Consider the following 19135-nt stretch of genomic DNA (forward strand, 5'->3'; position numbering starts at 1 on the left):
TTAGGCAAACTTAACTCGAAACACGAAACTCTCAACGGAAAATAAAATAAACTAAAGAAATAGAAATAGAAGTAAAGTTTGACGAGACCATGTGGCGTTTCTCCTCATGGTTTTGGAGGAGATGGCGTGTAAGCCAGAGCACGCTCAAAACTAAACAAGCATGATTAAAAAAAACACATAGCTCACAGCTATGACTTAAAACAACAAGTCGTGTTTGCTCGGGGTGTTGTATATTTCTCCTCCCCATTCAATAAATCAAATGTTCTCTTATCAGTCACATGGTCCGCGTTTTTCCGCTCTGGCAGAGTATAAATTTGGACATGATTTCTATAACAAAAATATGATACATTTGACAAAGAAGTGATTGGAATAAACGTTTCAAGCATGAATTCTCAAACTCACACATACCAAACCCGAATACGAACCATTAAGCGATTCAATAGTTATTAAAAATGCATACACAATAAATGATTAAGACCTGATAAGTCACATGTAGGTTACATACATGATATGGAGTTATGCATAGAAATGATTATTTGCTCAGGTCCTTTTAGATGCATATTTACATGGAAATGCAGTTTCTATGCCATTCTCTGAACATAAGGACATGTTCTGTGAACGTATGAAGACCAGAGGTTAAGAGGTCTCTCATAAGGAAATTGTCTGTTCTGTGTCTCCTAAGTGGGGGGAAAAGTCAATCTGAAGAGCTTGTGATCACTATCACATGTTTCCATGTGATGGTCACGCCGTGCATCTCTTTTGACCATTATTCTTGATAACTTGCCCCCAAAATTGACAATCTCCTTGGAATTGTCAATAAGTGTTCTTTTGTTTTAATGTTGAAAGCTGTTCTGTGAAAGAGTTGGTTAGGCTTGCTTCAGACTGGCTAGGGTCTGATTTATGACATCCTGTTGTCTTGGGCCTCTTGTGGAATTTTGGACTCCTCGTGTCTCAACCATGTTTTGACCAAATCTTAGATTGTCTGATTCGGTCTGATACCCTACATATGTATATATATGTATATATAGTTCCCTTTTGAGGGAACTTCTAACTGCGTCCTCTAGGGGTCGCTATGGGGAACGCCTCGGCGTGACCAGTATCTGAAGCATACATTCAAAACAACAACAACACGTTGGCCGGCGACAGCCTATGACGTCACTACCGGTGCGACCACAGTATAAAGGGTGTATGATGAGCTGTTGGAGGTTATGGAACGCACCACGGCGAGGCTTGACTTGCCGTGGAAGCGGGCCAGGAAGGTGGCGCCGTGGGGTCATCTCGACAAGCATTATCTTTCTGACCATAGCCCCCCAGCTCAAGTGAGCCTTCTATTTCTTCCTGATCTCCATACGGAGATCGAGAAGGAATGGAAGAGGCCGTTTTCCTCTCGCATCTTTAGGTTCCAGCATACGAGCTATGCCAACATTGAGGAGATGCGTGAAAGCGGCTATGAGAGGATGCCCCCTATAGAAGAGATGCTAGCTAGCTATCTCTCTGTGGGTGAGACATCCTCTCTCAAGGCTCCCTCCTTGCCATCTATGCCCCTTCAGGATACATCTCACTTAAATGGCAGGGCATACACAGCAGCAGGTCAGGCTCTGGCTTCGTTGCACACGATGGCGGTGCTTCAGGCATACCAGGCTGATCTGCTGAAAGACCTGAATAAGGGTGAGGGCCTTTCCCCTGACGAGGTAGCTAAGCTGTAACGCACCACGGATCTTGCTCTCCATGCCACTAAGCAGACCACCACTGCTATGGGCAGATCTATGGTGGCCATGGTGGTAACGGAGAGACATCTGTGGGTGAACCTGGCAGATATCGGGAGGAAAGAGAAGGGCTTTCTCCTCAATGCTCAGGTTTCGACTTCCTAACTTTTTGGTACCTCAGTTGAGACGGTGGTCGAGAAGTTTAGGGAGGCAAAGGTACACCCAGCGGCCTTCGAAAACTTCATTCCACGAAGGTCCAGGTCTGAGCCCAAACGATGCAGGGGTCCTGGCCCGTCCCGGTCTGAGGATCAGAGACGGGCACAGAAGGCTTATGTCGCGACTCATGCCCCTCCCCCACCTGCGTGTAGGGGTAGGAGGAAGCGCGAGTCAAAGGGAGGTAGACAAGACCTGAGGGAGATGACCCAGACGAGGCGTTCTCAACGCTCTCATCCGGACCAGAGTAAGACCTGAAACATCTACTCACCTTCCCTTAAGGATTTAACATCTGCCCTCATCTTCCCCTTCCTAATTCCCCTGTAACCACCATCAACTCCACCTGACTGAGGTTAGGAAGGAACCTCCTGCGCCTGCATTGCAGTCTCTCATACTGAACCTATGATGTTTCTGGTTAGTTCTATGTCTAGCATAGAAACTACCTTACTGATGGTCCGGACCTGAGGCTTTTTCAGACTTCGCCTCCTGAACTGAGCTCATGCGCTGGAAACATGGTGGGTGGATACAATCCATTTCAAATCTGTTTGCTGATGGTTGTGTGAATCCTTCTGCTAGCCTTCTTTGCAGTGTTTCTGGGACCTGTTTGTTGTGTTTCTGACCTTTTTTAGGGTAGGTCCTCGGTGAGCACCACCTCTTCTGTACTCAGAACCCTTGCTATCGACTCTTTACAGTGATGACCTCACTCGTCGATACTGGATCCAGACTGGTTGATAGCCCTTTTCTTGGCTTCATGCCTCCTGGATCATGTGGCAAAGTGATTAGGCTTCTGTGGGAGTCTTCTTGGTCATCAGGTCCCCAGTACAGCACTGCAATCCCAGGACCTGCGGGTCCTTCCTTCTGGTGAGCTTTCCAGAGTGTATGCTTTGTGAGATGCCCCCCTGGACGTCCTGGCTGGGTTTTTGCCTCAAGAAGCTGCCCCGACTGGGACGCCATACCCATGTCTCGCCTCGAGGGGCTTCCTGTTTCTGGATATCCTTTTTTCTCTGAGTGGAGCTCCTCTCGCTAAGGCGTTGAGCGGCTTTACTCCCTAACTCCACTCTGCATCGCACTGCCCTCATGGTGAACCAGTGAGTCACCCCTCCGTGGAGTGGGTTTGAGTACACTGGTTTCCTTGAGGTATCAGTGAGGGGTGTTTCTGCGGAAACCCTTCCTGAGAGCTCTGGCTCTGAGGAGTAACAGCTCTCCATGCATGATTTGAGCCCCGTTGTTTCCAGGCTCTGTGGGTCTGGTTAAAACAGGGCCCATGCTCTCTATCGGGGTAGAGAGCACAAGGTTGGATTGGGTTGACAATGCTGCCTCCCTGGTGAGCTGTCTTTAATCGAGCCAGCATTGCTGTCCTCACTGTAAAGGGTCATCTATGAGCATGCTGCTCCCTTCTGAGCATCCGAGTTCCCTCCCCTCCGGAGGAGTTGAATTCCCCGCTCCATGGGCTATTCTCATGGTGGGCTTTAGCAGTGCTCCCCTCATTCCAGAGGGTCGCCTATGAGCACGTTACCCCTCTCTGAGGGTTCTGAGTTCACCTCTGACCTTCAGGGCTGAGTTCTCCGTTTCCCAGAGCTCCTTGAACCAGCAACATCAGGCTACTAGGCTTCTTCCTCACTAGGCGTTTCCATCTATGTGCGCTTTGTGTATGCTATGGACTGCTCCCTCAGAGTGCCACGGTCACATAGGGTCTCTAGGCCTGTCTAGTAAACAGCCTCTAAGACCCCTTAGTAACGGTATCCCTAAATCCATGTTATGGTAAGTGCGCACGCATAGTCTCTGTGCACTTTCTAAAATACACGCTGTGGTAAGGACGCACATCAAGCATTTTGCGTTCTTTCTAAAATCCTGTATGGTAGGGGTTACACGCTGTGGCTTAGTGCCCTTTCTTTGAGTTGTTCAGACCCCGGTTTCACCTTGGGCACCACTCTACTTATGTATCCCCAGTGATACCTACTTGAACAGGGTGTTGCTACTAAGGGTCTGTTGAGACAGTTCCTTCTGCGAGCTCATCCAGAGCAAGTGGTAGCCCCTGGGTGACAGGCCAAGACCTAGTTACAATCCTAGGCACTTGGTCATATCCCCTTAAAGGAATCTCTTCTTCTGATTCCAAGCCTTTGAGCTCTACCCTGGGTCCAAGAGGCCTGGCCCCTAACAGGTAAGTTTCTGGAGTATGTAGCTCAGGCCTTTGGCCGAAAGGGATAATGTCACTGACAGCCGTCGAACCGTCCCTGGGGCAACTCCCTTAAGCTTTGGTAGAGTTGGTACTTAGTGCTCGCCTTTGTGCTTGGTATGCACTCCCCTCAGCATGATGGCGTGGGTATACCATTTCCCATGGCGGCCCCTAGAGGGTTTCCTCGCCATTCTTCAGACGCAAGCTTCAGACGAAGAAACGGATGACGTGTTCTCCCAGCACCCCTTTATACTGTGGTCGCACCGGTATATATATATATATATATATATATATATTAGTGCTGGGCAATGATTAAAATATTTTGTCGTGATTAATCGCATGGTTTTCTGTGATTAATCGCGATTAATCACATTGTTATGCACTAGGGATGGGCGATATCTTATCGCTTGCGATATACCGGTAAAAATTCTCCCCACGATAAGAATTAGTCCTCCCACGATAAAAACAATAAAGTCTAGTTGTTGACATATTTATGTGTGCGACAGTGCGGCGCGACATCGTGGAAGGCGGACGTGAAATTGAGGAGGATTAGCCTATATCGCTAAATGAGGAGCTTGAGCTCCTTTTACAATCTGTAACTGGTTTGGTTAGGGCTGTACAGTGCACAAAAAATCGGTCTGAATAAATGTACTACAGTAGCACACATGTGCGATACAGATTTGCATGTGTATGAGCCTGTTTACAAACCTGTTTGTTGTCCAACAAAGATATAATTTATTGACATGCTTTTTCTCCAAATTAACTTAATGACATAGTCGAGTGTTTGAAATACTTATTTTTGTGACCAGACGTGGTTTCATATTACAGAATGATAGTATTATATACAGTGATAAAGGCCATGTCGATTAACATTGCATTATAAATATACTTTCCTTATAAAAATACCCAAGATTGAAGAACACAGATAAACCATATATTTTGTGCAATCGTATGTTTATTTTCCTCAAGTTTCATCAGTTAAAATGTCTCTATCTCCGTTGTGCGTTTTATTCAACGATAACTGGATACCATCCTGGAGCATCATCAGTAGTATTACTTCTGCAATGGATATGTGGCGTTTCTGTGCAAGAGCACCCTCCGGCTTCCAGTATGAATTAAACAGTCTTTACAGTGGTGTGTACTCATTAATGTTCACCCTATTTTGGATAAAAATAGGAAAGATAATACTTTTCTCTAAAGAAACAGGATTCCCGGACTTATCGTCATTGATATTATTATTGTAATAAATAGCAGAAATATCGTGATATATTTTTAAGCCCATATCGCACATCCCTAATATGCACAAAATTCAATAATTAACTCAAAAGTAGTGTATTGTGCACTTTGTTCATTTAAAAGTACTGCTATATGAACAAAAGTGCAATAACATTTGGTTTGCAAACACTTTAAACAAATAAGGTGCTTTTTTACAGCAGTATTCCTTTTACATAGTAGCAGTTAAAATATTCCTTGTAAATCTCAACTTATAACATTAATGTAATCAAATTAAATATAAAACCAAAGCTATTTGCCACTGCCAGGGCATTAACGTTTTTATAGAAAATATTTTATAGTTTGTTATAGAAAAATAAGTTATGCTCAGAGTCCAGAGCCTCGATCATAACATTATAACAGGCAGCTTCCGAGTAGAGACCTGCACTATCGCGGGATCTAACCTGTTTTTTTTACAGTCTATGGATATAACGCAGCAGAGTGCAGCACTGGACAACACTTGATGGGTGAGTGCGGGTGCGGGCGGGTAGAGACTCATGTGTGCGGGATGCATCACACTACACTCTTAAAAATAAAGGTGCTTAAAAAAAGGTTCTTCACAGCGATGCCATAGAAGAACCATTTTTGGTTCCACAAAGAACCATTCAGTCAAAGGTTCTTTAAAGAACCATCTCTTTCTTACCTTTTTGTAATCTGAAGAACCTTTTTTCACCACAAAGAACCTTTTGTAAAACAGAAAGGTTCTTCAGATGTTAAAGGTTCTTTATGGAACCATTTAGACAAAAAGGTTCTTCTATGGCATCGTGAAGCACCTTTATTTTTAAGAGTGTAGGCAAGCTTAACCGTGCCTGAGCGCGTCTGACCCCCAAAGCCCAGGTTCGTTTGACTAGTATGATCGCTCTGTGCTGCAGTTTGTTTAGCCGGCCTTGGCTCGGTTGGAAGAGGTGGGCCAGAGCGCGGTTCACTTGGGCTCGGGCGCGGTACGCATGTAGTGTGAGTGGAGCGCAGAAATTCTGATACGTGCAGCATGATTGCGTGAACATTTCTGAGCAGCAAAAGTGATAGATCTGTAAAGCAATATATTGTGAGAGGGCCGTGTGTTACCGCGTCCCAAACGACTCAAAATAATAAACCACAAAGTTAACAAAACGATGCACTCCACTGTGCTGAGCGAGAGCGCTGCTGCAGTCTTAGGCCCACCCCAAATGCTCTCATTGGTTGAGACGCATGATGACACCCATCCCAAGCCAGTACTGATCAACATCCCACCCCTCCTGTGACCCATGGTTTGTCTGTATGTGTATTCAGAGCTAGTGAGCAACGGACTTTCATAATAATAAAAAACTGCGTTAACGCACAATAAAATAATTGTCGGCGTTAATCAATTAATGCGTTCACGCGATAATAACACGTTAACTTGCCCAGCCCTAATATATATACACACATAGTGTATCAATGTTCATATATAAGATGTTAATGGCCTAAAAACTTCCTGCGTTACTAAGCCACAGTGACGCTCCCTTTTATAACACATGCTAAAGCTTTGTCCCCCCTCTATGCCGCTGAGACTGCTGTGATTGGCTGATGAAGCTGTCAATCTGTTGAAGTACTCAGGTAATATACGGCACCGCCCACAGATGTTAGTCCTTTAACTGAAGGGCGTAATTTTTTATCGACTATAATTACCCAAGCACAGAAAAACTTGACACGAACAGAGTCCAGCTTCAGCCGAAGCTCATTTTTATCATGAGTGCTAAGAATAGCATCCGCAACACAGCAGAATCACAACGCTAATGCTGACTACTGCGAATGGCCACGATCAAAGGCCTGAGAAACATGCACATCATGTAAATATGCATCTCTGTTGGCTCCGTTTTTCCCTCCAAAACTTCTTGTCCATACAGAAGTTGCATTTCGCAAGACTGTCTCTCGATACACTCCATGTTACTGAGACGCACACAATGCTCTTATTGTGCGAGTGGCCCACTGCAGGACCGATGGGGCCGTGTGTTGCTGTGTGTGACAGACCGTCTGTGCTCAGCTACTTGTGTGTGCGACTGCAAGAGCTCAGAGGTGATATATAACCATCATAATCGCAGTCATTACAGTCCCTGATGAGCACAGTGACTGAAGAGGACTGAAATAGAGATTGAGGGACTTTTCACATTCAACATCAAATCGATGTGGACTCTAGAGTAGCTACTTCATTCCTGGAGCTCCTTTTACAATCTGTAACTGGTTTGGTTAGGGCTGTACAGTGCACAAAAAATCGGTCTGAATAAATGTACTACAGTAGCACACATGTGCGATACAGATTTGCATGTGTATGAGCCTGTTTACAAACCTGTTTGTTGTCCAACAAAGATATAATTTATTGACATGCTTTTTCTCCAAATTAACTTAATAACATAGTCGAGTGTTTAAAATACTTCTTTTTGTGACCAGACGTGGTTTCATATTACAGAATGATAGTATTATATACAGTGATAAAGGCCATGTCGATTAACATTGCATTATAAATATACTTTCCTTATAAAAATACCCAAGATTGAAGAACACAGATAAACCATATATTTTGTGCAATCGTATGTTTATTTTCCTCAAGTTTCATCAGTTAAAATGTCTCTATCTCCGTTGTGCGTTTTATTCAACGATAACTGGATACCATCCTGGAGCATCATCAGTAGTATTACTTCTGCAATGGATATGTGGCGTTTCTGTGCAAGAGCACCCTCCGGCTTCCAGTATGAATTAAACAGTCTTTACAGTGGTGTGTACTCATTAATGTTCACCCTATTTTGGATAAAAATAGGAAAGATAATACTTTTCTCTAAAGAAACAGGATTCCCGGACTTATCGTCATTGATATTATTATTGTAATAAATAGCAGAAATATCGTGATATATTTTTAAGCCCATATCGCACATCCCTAATATGCACAAAATTCAATAATTAACTCAAAAGTAGTGTATTGTGCACTTTGTTCATTTAAAAGTACTGCTATATGAACAAAAGTGCAATAACATTTGGTTTGCAAACACTTTAAACAAATAAGGTGCTTTTTTTACAGCAGTATTCCTTTTACATAGTAGCAGTTAAAATATTCCTTGTAAATCTCAACTTATAACATTAATGTAATCAAATTAAATATAAAACCAAAGCTATTTGCCACTGCCAGGGCATTAACGTTTTTATAGAAAATATTTTATAGTTTGTTATAGAAAAATAAGTTATGCTCAGAGTCCAGAGCCTCGATCATAACATTATAACAGGCAGCTTCCGAGTAGAGACCTGCACTATCGCGGGATCTAACCTGTTTTTTTTACAGTCTATGGATATAACGCAGCAGAGTGCAGCACTGGACAACACTTGATGGGTGAGTGCGGGTGCGGGCGGGTAGAGACTCATGTGTGCGCGATGCATCACACTACACTCTTAAAAATAAAGGTGCTTAAAAAAAGATTCTTCACAGAGATGCCATAGAAGAACCATTTTTGGTTCCACAAAGAACCATTCAGTCAAAGGTTCTTTAAAGAACCATCTCTTTCTTACCTTTTTGTAATCTGAAGAACCTTTTTTCACCACAAAGAACCTTTTGTAAAACAGAAAGGTTCTTCAGATGTTAAAGGTTCTTTATGGAACCATTTAGACAAAAAGGTTCTTCTATGGCATCGTGAAGCACCTTTATTTTTAAGAGTGTAGGCAAGCTTAACCGTGCCCGAGCGCGTCTGACCCCCAAAGCCCAGGTTCGTTTGACTAGTATGATCGCTCTGTGCTGCAGTTTGTTTAGCCGGCCTTGGCTCAAAATTGAGAGTGTTAATGTGGTCAAATACGTTTTAAGTGTTTGAATAGTCTTACAACATAAAAGCTGCTGTTTATAAGTTTGATTCATTTTATAGAATCTAATCTGTCCATTTGAATAAACTGAATCTCAGATTCAAGATTCTTTTTCTTATCACTCAGAAATATTCACAAATGTCTTTGCATTATTCAGATAGTAAAATGTCTTATCAAAAACCAACATAGATAAATATTGCTATTTATTGTTAAAAGGATGCATATAAATAAAAAGAAATAAATGAATAAAAACTTTGTGGAAAACAGTATGTGATTATTTTAAACTAAATTTTAATGTATTTTACTTTGTGGATTAAACATTTTAATCCTAATTAGCTACAGTACAGTATTGTTATTTTTAACTAAAATTGTTAATTGAAATAAAAAAACATGAAAAATTTAAATATAAAATATAAATTTTAGATCTTAAGTAAAAACGAATAATGCTGCCTTGGCAACAAACTGAAATAAAATAAGTTGAAGTATTAAAATTACTAAAACTGAAATAAAAATAAAGAAAATATTTTAAATATTAAAAAAATTATAATTTTAAAAAACGACAAAAGCTCATAACCAAATAACAAAAATTTAAACTAAAATGAAAATGAAATCTCAGATTCAACAATGTGCTTGCATTATGATTTAAAAATATTCACAATGACATTATTCATATATTAAAAAGTTAATTAAAAAAATAATAAAAATATTGCTATTTATTGTTAAATTGGTGCATATGAATGAAAATAATCAACTTTAACTAAATTTTACTGTATTTTACTTCTCACATTTAACATTTTGAATCTTAAATCTTAATTAGCTACAGTACAGTGTTGTTATTTGTTGCTATTAAATGGCTTTAGTAAATTGAAATAAAGCAAAAAAAATTCAAATATAAAAATTAAATGAAAACGTAAGCTTTTAAAAAAATATTAGAAATGCTACCTTGGCATCTAACTGAAATAAAACAAGTGGAAGTTGATTACAAATCACTAAATCATAAACAGAAATAAAACTAAACCAAAGAAAATATTTAAAATATTAAAAAAACAACAAAAAATTACAAAAAGCACAACCAAATTACTACAACCTAAACTGAAAATATAATAATAAAAGCTAATTCAATATATTAGAAAATACTATAATAGTGCATAACAAAAATATTAAATAAAATATAAACCTTGGTTGGAAAAAAAAAATCAACCCATTTTAAAGGGATATTTCACCCAAAAACAAAAAATACATCATCATTTACTCACCCTCAATTTGTTCCAAACCTCCTTCCATAGCATGGAAAAAAATATTATGTAAGTCAATGGCTACCGGTGACTGTTTGGTTACACACATGTTTTTTTGGGGGTGAACCATCCCTTTAAGAAGTTGCAAGGAAAATACACAACACTATACTGAATATTGTCAAAAGATCTAATTGTTTTAGCTACATTTTACAGCCCGACTACAAACCTTGTAAAATCGACCTCCTTTGACGCAATCTGCAGCTCTTTTCATTTGGAGGTCAAAGCAGCACATGACACTTGTGTAGAGAAGCATGTGAAAAGGCCTTTAAATGTTCACAAAACACACACACACACATACATTATCTCTGACAGTCTTTGTGTGCATGACAAAACAGTTGCGTTACATTCACCCAATTAAAAGAAACAAAGACAAAGAACAGCATAAAACAAAAGAACTTCCACGCTGCAAACACACTCCTCTGTATTCAGCACGACTCTTCAAACAGATCACACTCGCATTAAACTCATGCATTTCTTCAACAGCGAGTGCAGGGATACACTCATGCCCTCAGGTCAGCAGGTTAATGTCGGCCATGCTCATCTCCTATTGGCTGAAAGCCCTCACTGCAAAGGATCATGGGCATTTCCCCCCGAAGCAATGACACACTTTCTATTCCTATTCTTTACCTGCTAATGCATTACGAATGAGGATAAGATAGTTAGTTGACATTAGAGGAAAATCTTAAAGTATGAATGTCAGCAGTCATTTTTGACCACAAACTTGACTTTAAAATCACAACTCAACTAGACAGTTGAGAAAGGGATATTTCACCAAAAAAAAAAAAATGCTGAAATTGTACTCACCCTCAGGCCATCCATGATGTCAATGAGTTTGTTTGATCAGATTTAGAAAATGTAGCATTCCATCAATTGCTCACCAGTGGATGCTCTGCAGTGAATGGGTGCCGTCAGAATGAGAGTCCAAACAGCTGATAAAAACATCACAGTAATCCACACCACTCCAGTCCCGTCAAAGAGTCCAAACAGCTGATAAAAACATCACAGTAATCCACACCACTCCAGTCCATCAGTTAACATCTTGTGAAGAAAAAAGCTCAATGTTTGTCAAACAAATCCATCAATAAGATGTTTTTAATTATAAACTGTTGCTTCCCACTTAAAATATGAGTCCTCTATCCATAATATTGCTTTCTCTAGTAAAACCAAAAATGTTGTATCGTCTGAATCAGGAGAGAACTGGACTGGACTGGAGTGGTGTGGATTACTGTGATGTTTTTATCATTCTCATTCTGACGGCACCCATTCACTGCAGAGGATCCTTTGATGACCAAGTGATGTAATGCTTCATTTCTCCAAATCTGCTCTGATGAAGAAACAAACATCTACATCTTAGATGGACTAAGGGTGAGTAAATTTTCCGCAAATGTTTTCTGAAGCAAATTCATTTTTTGAGTGTACTATTCCTTACCGAGGAAACGAGTGCTGATCACCCATGCACAACTTGCCACCAATATGCTAAAGCGTTATGGGCTGTTGCCAGTACAAATTAAATTCCAAAATAATACTGTGAGGCAGGGGTTTGTTTTTCCTTAGCAAACATCACCAGTGAATGTCCTCTTCAGTCACAGTAAACAGCCCATCAACAGTCTCTATAGATCGTGTGCGGGCAGCTGTGCTTGGAGAAAACATTAAACTGAAACTACAGAACAGACGTCACTATTCACGACAGACAGCGAGGTTAAGAACTGCGCGTGAACCCTCGGCTTGTCTCGAAGATCCTCTCTTACGTGTTTTTGTCACTCCTAGCACAAAAACACACACATTCATGGGTCGATGTGTGAAAAGTGTGAGCGCTGTGTGAAAAATGAAGCTGACATGCTGAACTGTACTAGACAAATCCAAGCAGCATTCCAGTGATCACAGCTAAATTGGGCTATTTCACTGTTGTGTATGTGCTGGAGACGGCATGAATGTTTTTCCCTAAAGTCAACATGAAACACTGTTTGCAACCATTATATACATATATACATTATATATATATATATATATATATATATAATATATATATATATTATATATATATATACACACATATATATATACACATAATATATATATATATAATATATATATATACACACACACAATCGTGGTCAGAATTATTGGCACCCTTGGTAAATATGATCAAAGAAGGCTGTGAAAATAAATCTGCATTGTTAATCATTTTGATCTTTTATTTTAAAAATTCACATAAATCTAACCTTTCATTGGATAATAAGAATTTAAAATGGTGGGAAATATCATTATGACATAAATGTTTTTCTCTAATACACATTGGACACAATTAACGGCACCCTTTTATTCAATGCTTTTTGAAACCTCCATTTGGCATAATAACAGCTCTGAGTTTTCTCCTATACTGCCTGATGAGTTTAGAGAACACCTGACGAGATCAGAGACCATTCCTTCATCCAGAATCTCTCCAGACCCTTCAGATTCCCAGCTCCATGATGGTGCTTCTGCTCTTCAGTTCACCACACTCATTTTCTATAGGGTTCAGGTCAGGGAACTGGAATGGCCATAGCAGAAGCTTGGTTTTGTGCCCAGTGACCAATTTTTGTGTTGTTTATAAGGTTTGTTTTTGGATTATTGTCCGATTGGAAGATCCCAACATGGCCCATTATAAGATTTCCAACGGAGTCAGTCACTTTTAGATTTTTTATCTGTTGGTATTTAATAGAATCAAAGATGCCATGTGTCTAAACAAGATGTCCAGGACCTCCAGCAGAAATATAGGCCCACAACATTAAAAATACAGCAGTATATTTCATTGTACACATGGGGTACTTTTTATCCCTGTATGCACCAAACCCATCTTGAGTGTTTGTTGCTAAAAAGCTAATTTTTTAGTTACATCTGACCATAGAAGCCAGTCCCATTTGAAGTTCCAGTCGTGTCTGACAACAGAATATGCTGGGGATTGTTTTTGGATGAGAGCATTTTCTTTTCTTGAAACCCTCCCAAACAACATGTGGCGATGTAGGTGCTGCTTGATTTATTTTATTTTTTTTAAAGTTTTCTGACCCTGCGTCTTATTCTCCAATGAAAGGTTAGATTTATGTGAATTTAAAAAAAATAAAATATCAAAATGATTAATGCAGATTTATTTTCCCAGCCTTCTTTGATCATATTTACCAAGGGTGCCAATAATTCTGACCACGACTGTATACATATATATAGTCGTGGTCTATATGCATTACTGTTCTTTTATTTAGAAAGGATGGCTTAAATTGATCAAAAGTGACCGTAAAGACATTTATAATGTTACAAAAAAATTCTCTCTCTGTGCTCTGCCCTGCTGTTTGTTTGACACACAACACAAACTCGGCAGCAAGAGAGACGGCTTTAGCTAATGGCTTTTTAATGGGCTGTTGGGTTTCTTGTGTCTCCGAGCTGATGGCCACCACTTACCCTAAGCACACAAACACACACACGTGGCATACAAACTGAGTCATTCCCACTTTGTCTTGTCTCCTTAAAGTGACTTAGAAACCTCACTCCACTAACAATGTCCTGCTCTTCAGCAGACTGGAGTCACATATGAACCCTTATTCCATTACGGACTCATAAAACACTCTGCAAAGACAGAGGCAGAAGACAGACACTCTCTAATTTCATAATTCAACATTACAGCACACATTCACACAGAGGGAAATGGAAAAATGCTTTGCATCGTTATAATAGAGTGATGAATGCAAAATTTAGAACAGATCTTCCTGTAAATCTTAAAACGAGAGCAAAATTGCATCATCGCATACCTAAAAATGTAAAGAGAAAGATAAAATGCAGAAAAGATAGGAATAGTTTTCTCACCCTCATGTCATTTCGAACATACAGTATACACCTTTTTTTATTCCATGCAACCTGTAGTCTCTTTCCTGCTTTTTTCCATATATTGGAAATGTATTATTTATTCTGTCATACTCAGATTTATCTGGTGAACAGTCCAAAACTGAAGTTGTTGTTCAATGAAATGTCATCCTCCACCACAGCTCTCAATTTCCATTTGTGCTTGTGCCTGTTCAGACTTGGCACATATCAAGGATGGCACTTGGCAGAGACATCGTATGTGCCATGGAAGAGAGTCATAAGGGTTTGGAATGACATGAGGGTGAGAAAATTATATGAAAGAATATTCATTTTTGAGTGCAGTGAACAATCATCTTGACTGCCAATGAATAAAAACACTATTATAAAATCAGCACAACATAGTCAAATAACACCTTCAACAAACATGTTTCAATGTAAACTTAAAATGTAAATATACCATAAATTAATATACTACTACTATAAATCTAAAAAAATATTTTTAATGGTCTATATATATTTGTCAAAATGCAATACTAACTTTTAAAAATATTAACTGGATTATTGAAGAATCGGTTAAAACACAAATGGAAAAACTGGCCCTGAGATACTGGAGCTTTTCAGCAGAATTTCCCGCTGGATACTTAAAAACTGACATGAGGGTGAGAAAATTATATGAAAGAATATTCATTTTTGAGTGCAGTGAACAATCATCTTGACTGCCAATGAATAAAAACACTATTATAAAATCAGCACAACATAGTCAAATAACACCTTCAACAAACATGTTTCAATGTAAACTTAAAATGTAAATATACCATAAATTAATATACTACTACTATAAATCTAAAAAAATATTTTTAATGGTCTATATATATTTGTCAAAATGCAATACTAACTTTTAAAAATATTAACTGGATATTGAAGAATCGGTTAAAACACAAATGGAAAAACTGGCCCTGAGATACTGGAGCTTTTCAGCAGAATTTCCCGCTGGATACTTAAAAAAATTTTTTTTTAAATGCATTCTTCATAAATAACATATCCATCGGGAGAAACGATCAAATAATGTACCGAACCAGTTTTGCAGAGACAACATTTCAGTACCAACAAAAGTCACATTACAAGTTAAAGGGGTCATATGATGTTGCTAAAAAGAACATTATTTTGTGTATTTGGTGTAATGAAATGTGTTTATGCGGTTCAAAAAACATTATTTTCCACATACTGTACATTATTGTTTCTCCTCTATCCCCCTCCTTTCTGAAACGCGTGAATTTTTACAAAGCTCATCGGTCTGAAAAGCGAGGTGTGCTGTGATTGGCCAGCTATCCAGTGCGTTGTGATTGGCCGAATTCCTCAAGCGTGTGACGGAAATGTTACGCCCCTTACCATACTGTGATGCCCTGTCCGGCCGGAGCGACGAGACAAAAACAATAAAACCCATTATAAACGAGGCATTCGTTGCATCCAGTGAGGACATCATTACGGATTATAATGATTTATACTGTCTTTTTAGGCATTGCGTTGCATCGCGCCGCGTAAACATAAAACCATGTCTGCATTTCTGATCGGAGAAATTACAAACAACAAGCGCTTGTCTAGACCAGTGCTTCCCAAACTTTTTTTAGTCGTGGCACCCTTTGGAAATTTTAACAAACTTGTGGCACCCTACAAAATTAATTTTGTCACAATATTTGAATTTCTAAATTCGATATGATAATTTGAAAAAGTATAGATATTTGGTACAACAGTGAAGAACTGCAGAATATAATTTCAATTCAAGTTTATTTGTATAGCGCTTTTCACGATACAAATCGTTGCAAGGCAACTTTACAGCAAATTAAGTTTCTACAATATTTAGTGGTAGCTTATCAATGGTGATAAGTCAGTTAATGTACATATGGCATAACTGTACAGAAAAAAAATTAATTAAAGACGTAATCAAACAGACGACACTATTAACAGCAATTATTATATGATGTAATCAAACTTATAGCAAAATGTGGTAGTTCTGTATGTTGTTTCAGGGTTGGCATCATCTGAGGTCCTCTGAGGGGTTGGCATCATCTCTTCTCAGGTGTTCTGGATCCAGACTGAAGCTTGTGTAAAATGTCATACAGATATTTTTAATATTATTAAAAAATTTTGTCCATCAATGGTGGCAATCAGTAGGCTAATTTCTAACGAAGAGAACAATTTATATGACATTTTAATGTAGGCTTTTATACATACTGTATGTAAACATTATTTAATTACCATTATAACTAGCTATCTCACAAATTTTTGCTCACATTTTTATTTTACAGTGGGGTAATTTTGGTGCAGTAGCACGAGATAGCTTGATTTCAAACTTTGAATTGAATAAAAAATTACATGTAAGCAGTCAGTAATAAAATAAGAACAAATAAAGAAATTAATAATGATAGCACAAATAAAAAATAACGACAGGCCTTCGAATTAAATAAATAGCTTTTTAGTTTTTCAGGTAGGTCTAACAGTAGGGTTAAGATATTTAACATTTATTTATTTTTTTATACCAATTATATAAATAATGTTTAGTCCTAGAAAGCTATTATTATCAGAACACGTGAGCACGAGTGGAGCGACTGAGCGGAGCGCACACGCATAGAGCGGGATAATACGCAGAGCGTCACACCACGTGAAAGTGAAACCTGAGCGCTGAACTAATTTTCGGCAGCCGAAATTTCGGTGCATCTCTAATTATTGGCGACATCAGAAATGGATATTATATAATAGATGCTTTTTTGAACATTTTAGCAATTTAAAAATATTTAAAAAATATTTTTTTTACACGGCACCCCGGTTGGGAAACACTGGTCTAGACTGCTTAAAACTCGCGTTTGAATCATCAGTGAGCAAATTCTTTAAATATGAAAACGTACTTACAGTCTGTGAGTTAGAACAGACGGCATTGTAGTCTACTCTCCCAGGATCAGGAAACAGTCCGTAAAATGCGCTGCACAGTGCACATGTCTGAATATTTGGGTTGAAGTGTTCTGGAACAGTGTTGTAAATACAACTTAACCACTGATTTCTAGTCGTGTCCTCTTTTGGAAGACCAAACAAAGTATTTTCGCTTTCGCAACGAAACACACAGCGTCTTCACAACATGGGGGCGGCGGTGGCAGCAATAAAGTTACGCCTTCTTTCTTTGCGTGAACATTTGGGCGGCGCTATGCAAATCTTCCCACATAGTGATGTAGACATGTGGGGGCGTGTTTAAACGAGGCGTTCTAGGAGGGGTTGGACCAGTCTTAACTTCGATAAAGAATATCTCTTTGGGTTTGAGACTTTAGTCTTTGTAACTTTAGGGATCTTATCTATTCACGGACAGCTTGTAACACTCCAAAGAGAAAGGAAAACTTGAAATCGCATCATATGACCCCTTTAATAAAGCGCGCTAAATAAATGATCCCGAAGTCGCTTTCGCCTGAGTAGGTCGCTAATGTTTCCAGTCGATCAGATCCAAATCAGACAATACATTGCGAAAACTTCAGCATGTTGTCAATAATTAGCCTACATATAGAATTTTTACGGATTGCAAATATTCCACAAATATATTTTGTAAATGTAGCCTACTTAAGACGGTTAGTTAATTGGGCTCGTGAAGAACCTCGACCGATTCCACGCCAGCCACGACAACTGACAGAAAAAGTCAACGAATAAAAGTCAATGAATAATTCGTGCCCAGCACAAAACTTTCTCATTTAATAATAATCTCCCCCAAATCTAAATTCTGACAGCAGACCATGCTTTAAAAAAAAAAAATACAGAAAAAAACAGACAATCCTTACGTAGCCTATTAAATGGTCGGTGTTAGGCTACTCCTAAGCCATTACTGTGGCTTTGCGGTCTCAAATTTCAAATCAGACCTCCAAACAAGATCAGGTCTCAATTTCAATTTCAAAGGACTTCACAGTAGCATGCGGTTTTGCATATAAAATTGCCAAAGCATCAACACGCACAAAAATCTGCGACAAACAAAAAAGAGAGAAATCAAATAAAACTGTTAATATAACGTTCCGGTGATGTGAATAGGATAAATGATAATCGCAATGTGTAACATAGAATGCAATTCAATAAAATAAACTTTCAGCAAGACATTAAAATATCTCTAACTGGAAAGTGGTCTTACCTTGCGCGTCAACTATTTGCAGCAGAACCCATAGAAAGAGAAGCACTAATCCCAATCTAAATCTCTGGCGTCCGTTTTTCCCCATGACTTCGGAGTTTGGAAACTCCTCAGCGCGGAATATTCGTTCCTTCCTCGGTTTGCTTCGGCCGTTTTGGAGGAGCTGCTGTGGTGGTGAACGGAGGACCGACGCCGTTACGCGTCCCAAATTCTGCGTGTGCTCCTAACGGAGAGATCAGGAGAAGATCCCAGGACTGGAGCGGTAACGGAGGTGCGGAGCTATGCGCCGCCGCCCTCTAGCTCTCATATAATCGCGCTCTCCAAAGACGCGCTCACACTCCTCTGCATGAGTTGGTCATTAGTTGAGAACGCACACTCATTCACTGTATGGCTATGTGTGTTTGTGCTGCTTTTCTCTCTCTGGATGCGTTCAGAGGAGCTAGAGATCTGGTTTTCAGCATCCAGCATCCAGCTGTATGCATGTGCGCTCGGCGCTCGCCGAATATGAGCAGCGTGAGTCCCGTTTCTCGGTTTAACCCGCATGCAGCTGCCCGCCTCTGCCCTCCACCGGCTACTGCGAACACTAGGACCGGATTAAACGACGGATCTTCTTCTGAAATAGACGATTTTGCGATCTGGATGATACCAAACTAAAGTGTAAAAAGTGAAAATGCACCTGATCTGCCACTAA

General features: G+C 39.4%; 1 protein-coding gene across 1 annotated transcript in view; it reads right to left on the reverse strand.

Annotated features, from left to right (window-relative positions):
- Positions 1-18798, reverse strand: part of LOC107564365 (netrin receptor UNC5C-like) — a 228145-nt gene extending 209347 nt beyond the window's left edge. Inside the window, exon 1 of the mRNA XM_016249425.1 lies at positions 18448-18798. Within this exon, the coding sequence (XP_016104911.1) occupies positions 18448-18532 (85 nt within the window). The 5' untranslated portion in view covers positions 18533-18798. The remainder of the gene's footprint in view (positions 1-18447) is intronic.
- Between the last annotated feature and the right edge of the window lie 337 nt (positions 18799-19135).

Source organism: Sinocyclocheilus grahami, unplaced genomic scaffold (assembly GCF_001515645.1).
Source record: "Sinocyclocheilus grahami isolate Dianchi unplaced genomic scaffold, SAMN03320097.WGS_v1.1 scaffold926.1, whole genome shotgun sequence".
In the NCBI taxonomy this organism is placed as follows: Eukaryota; Metazoa; Chordata; class Actinopteri; order Cypriniformes; family Cyprinidae; genus Sinocyclocheilus; species Sinocyclocheilus grahami.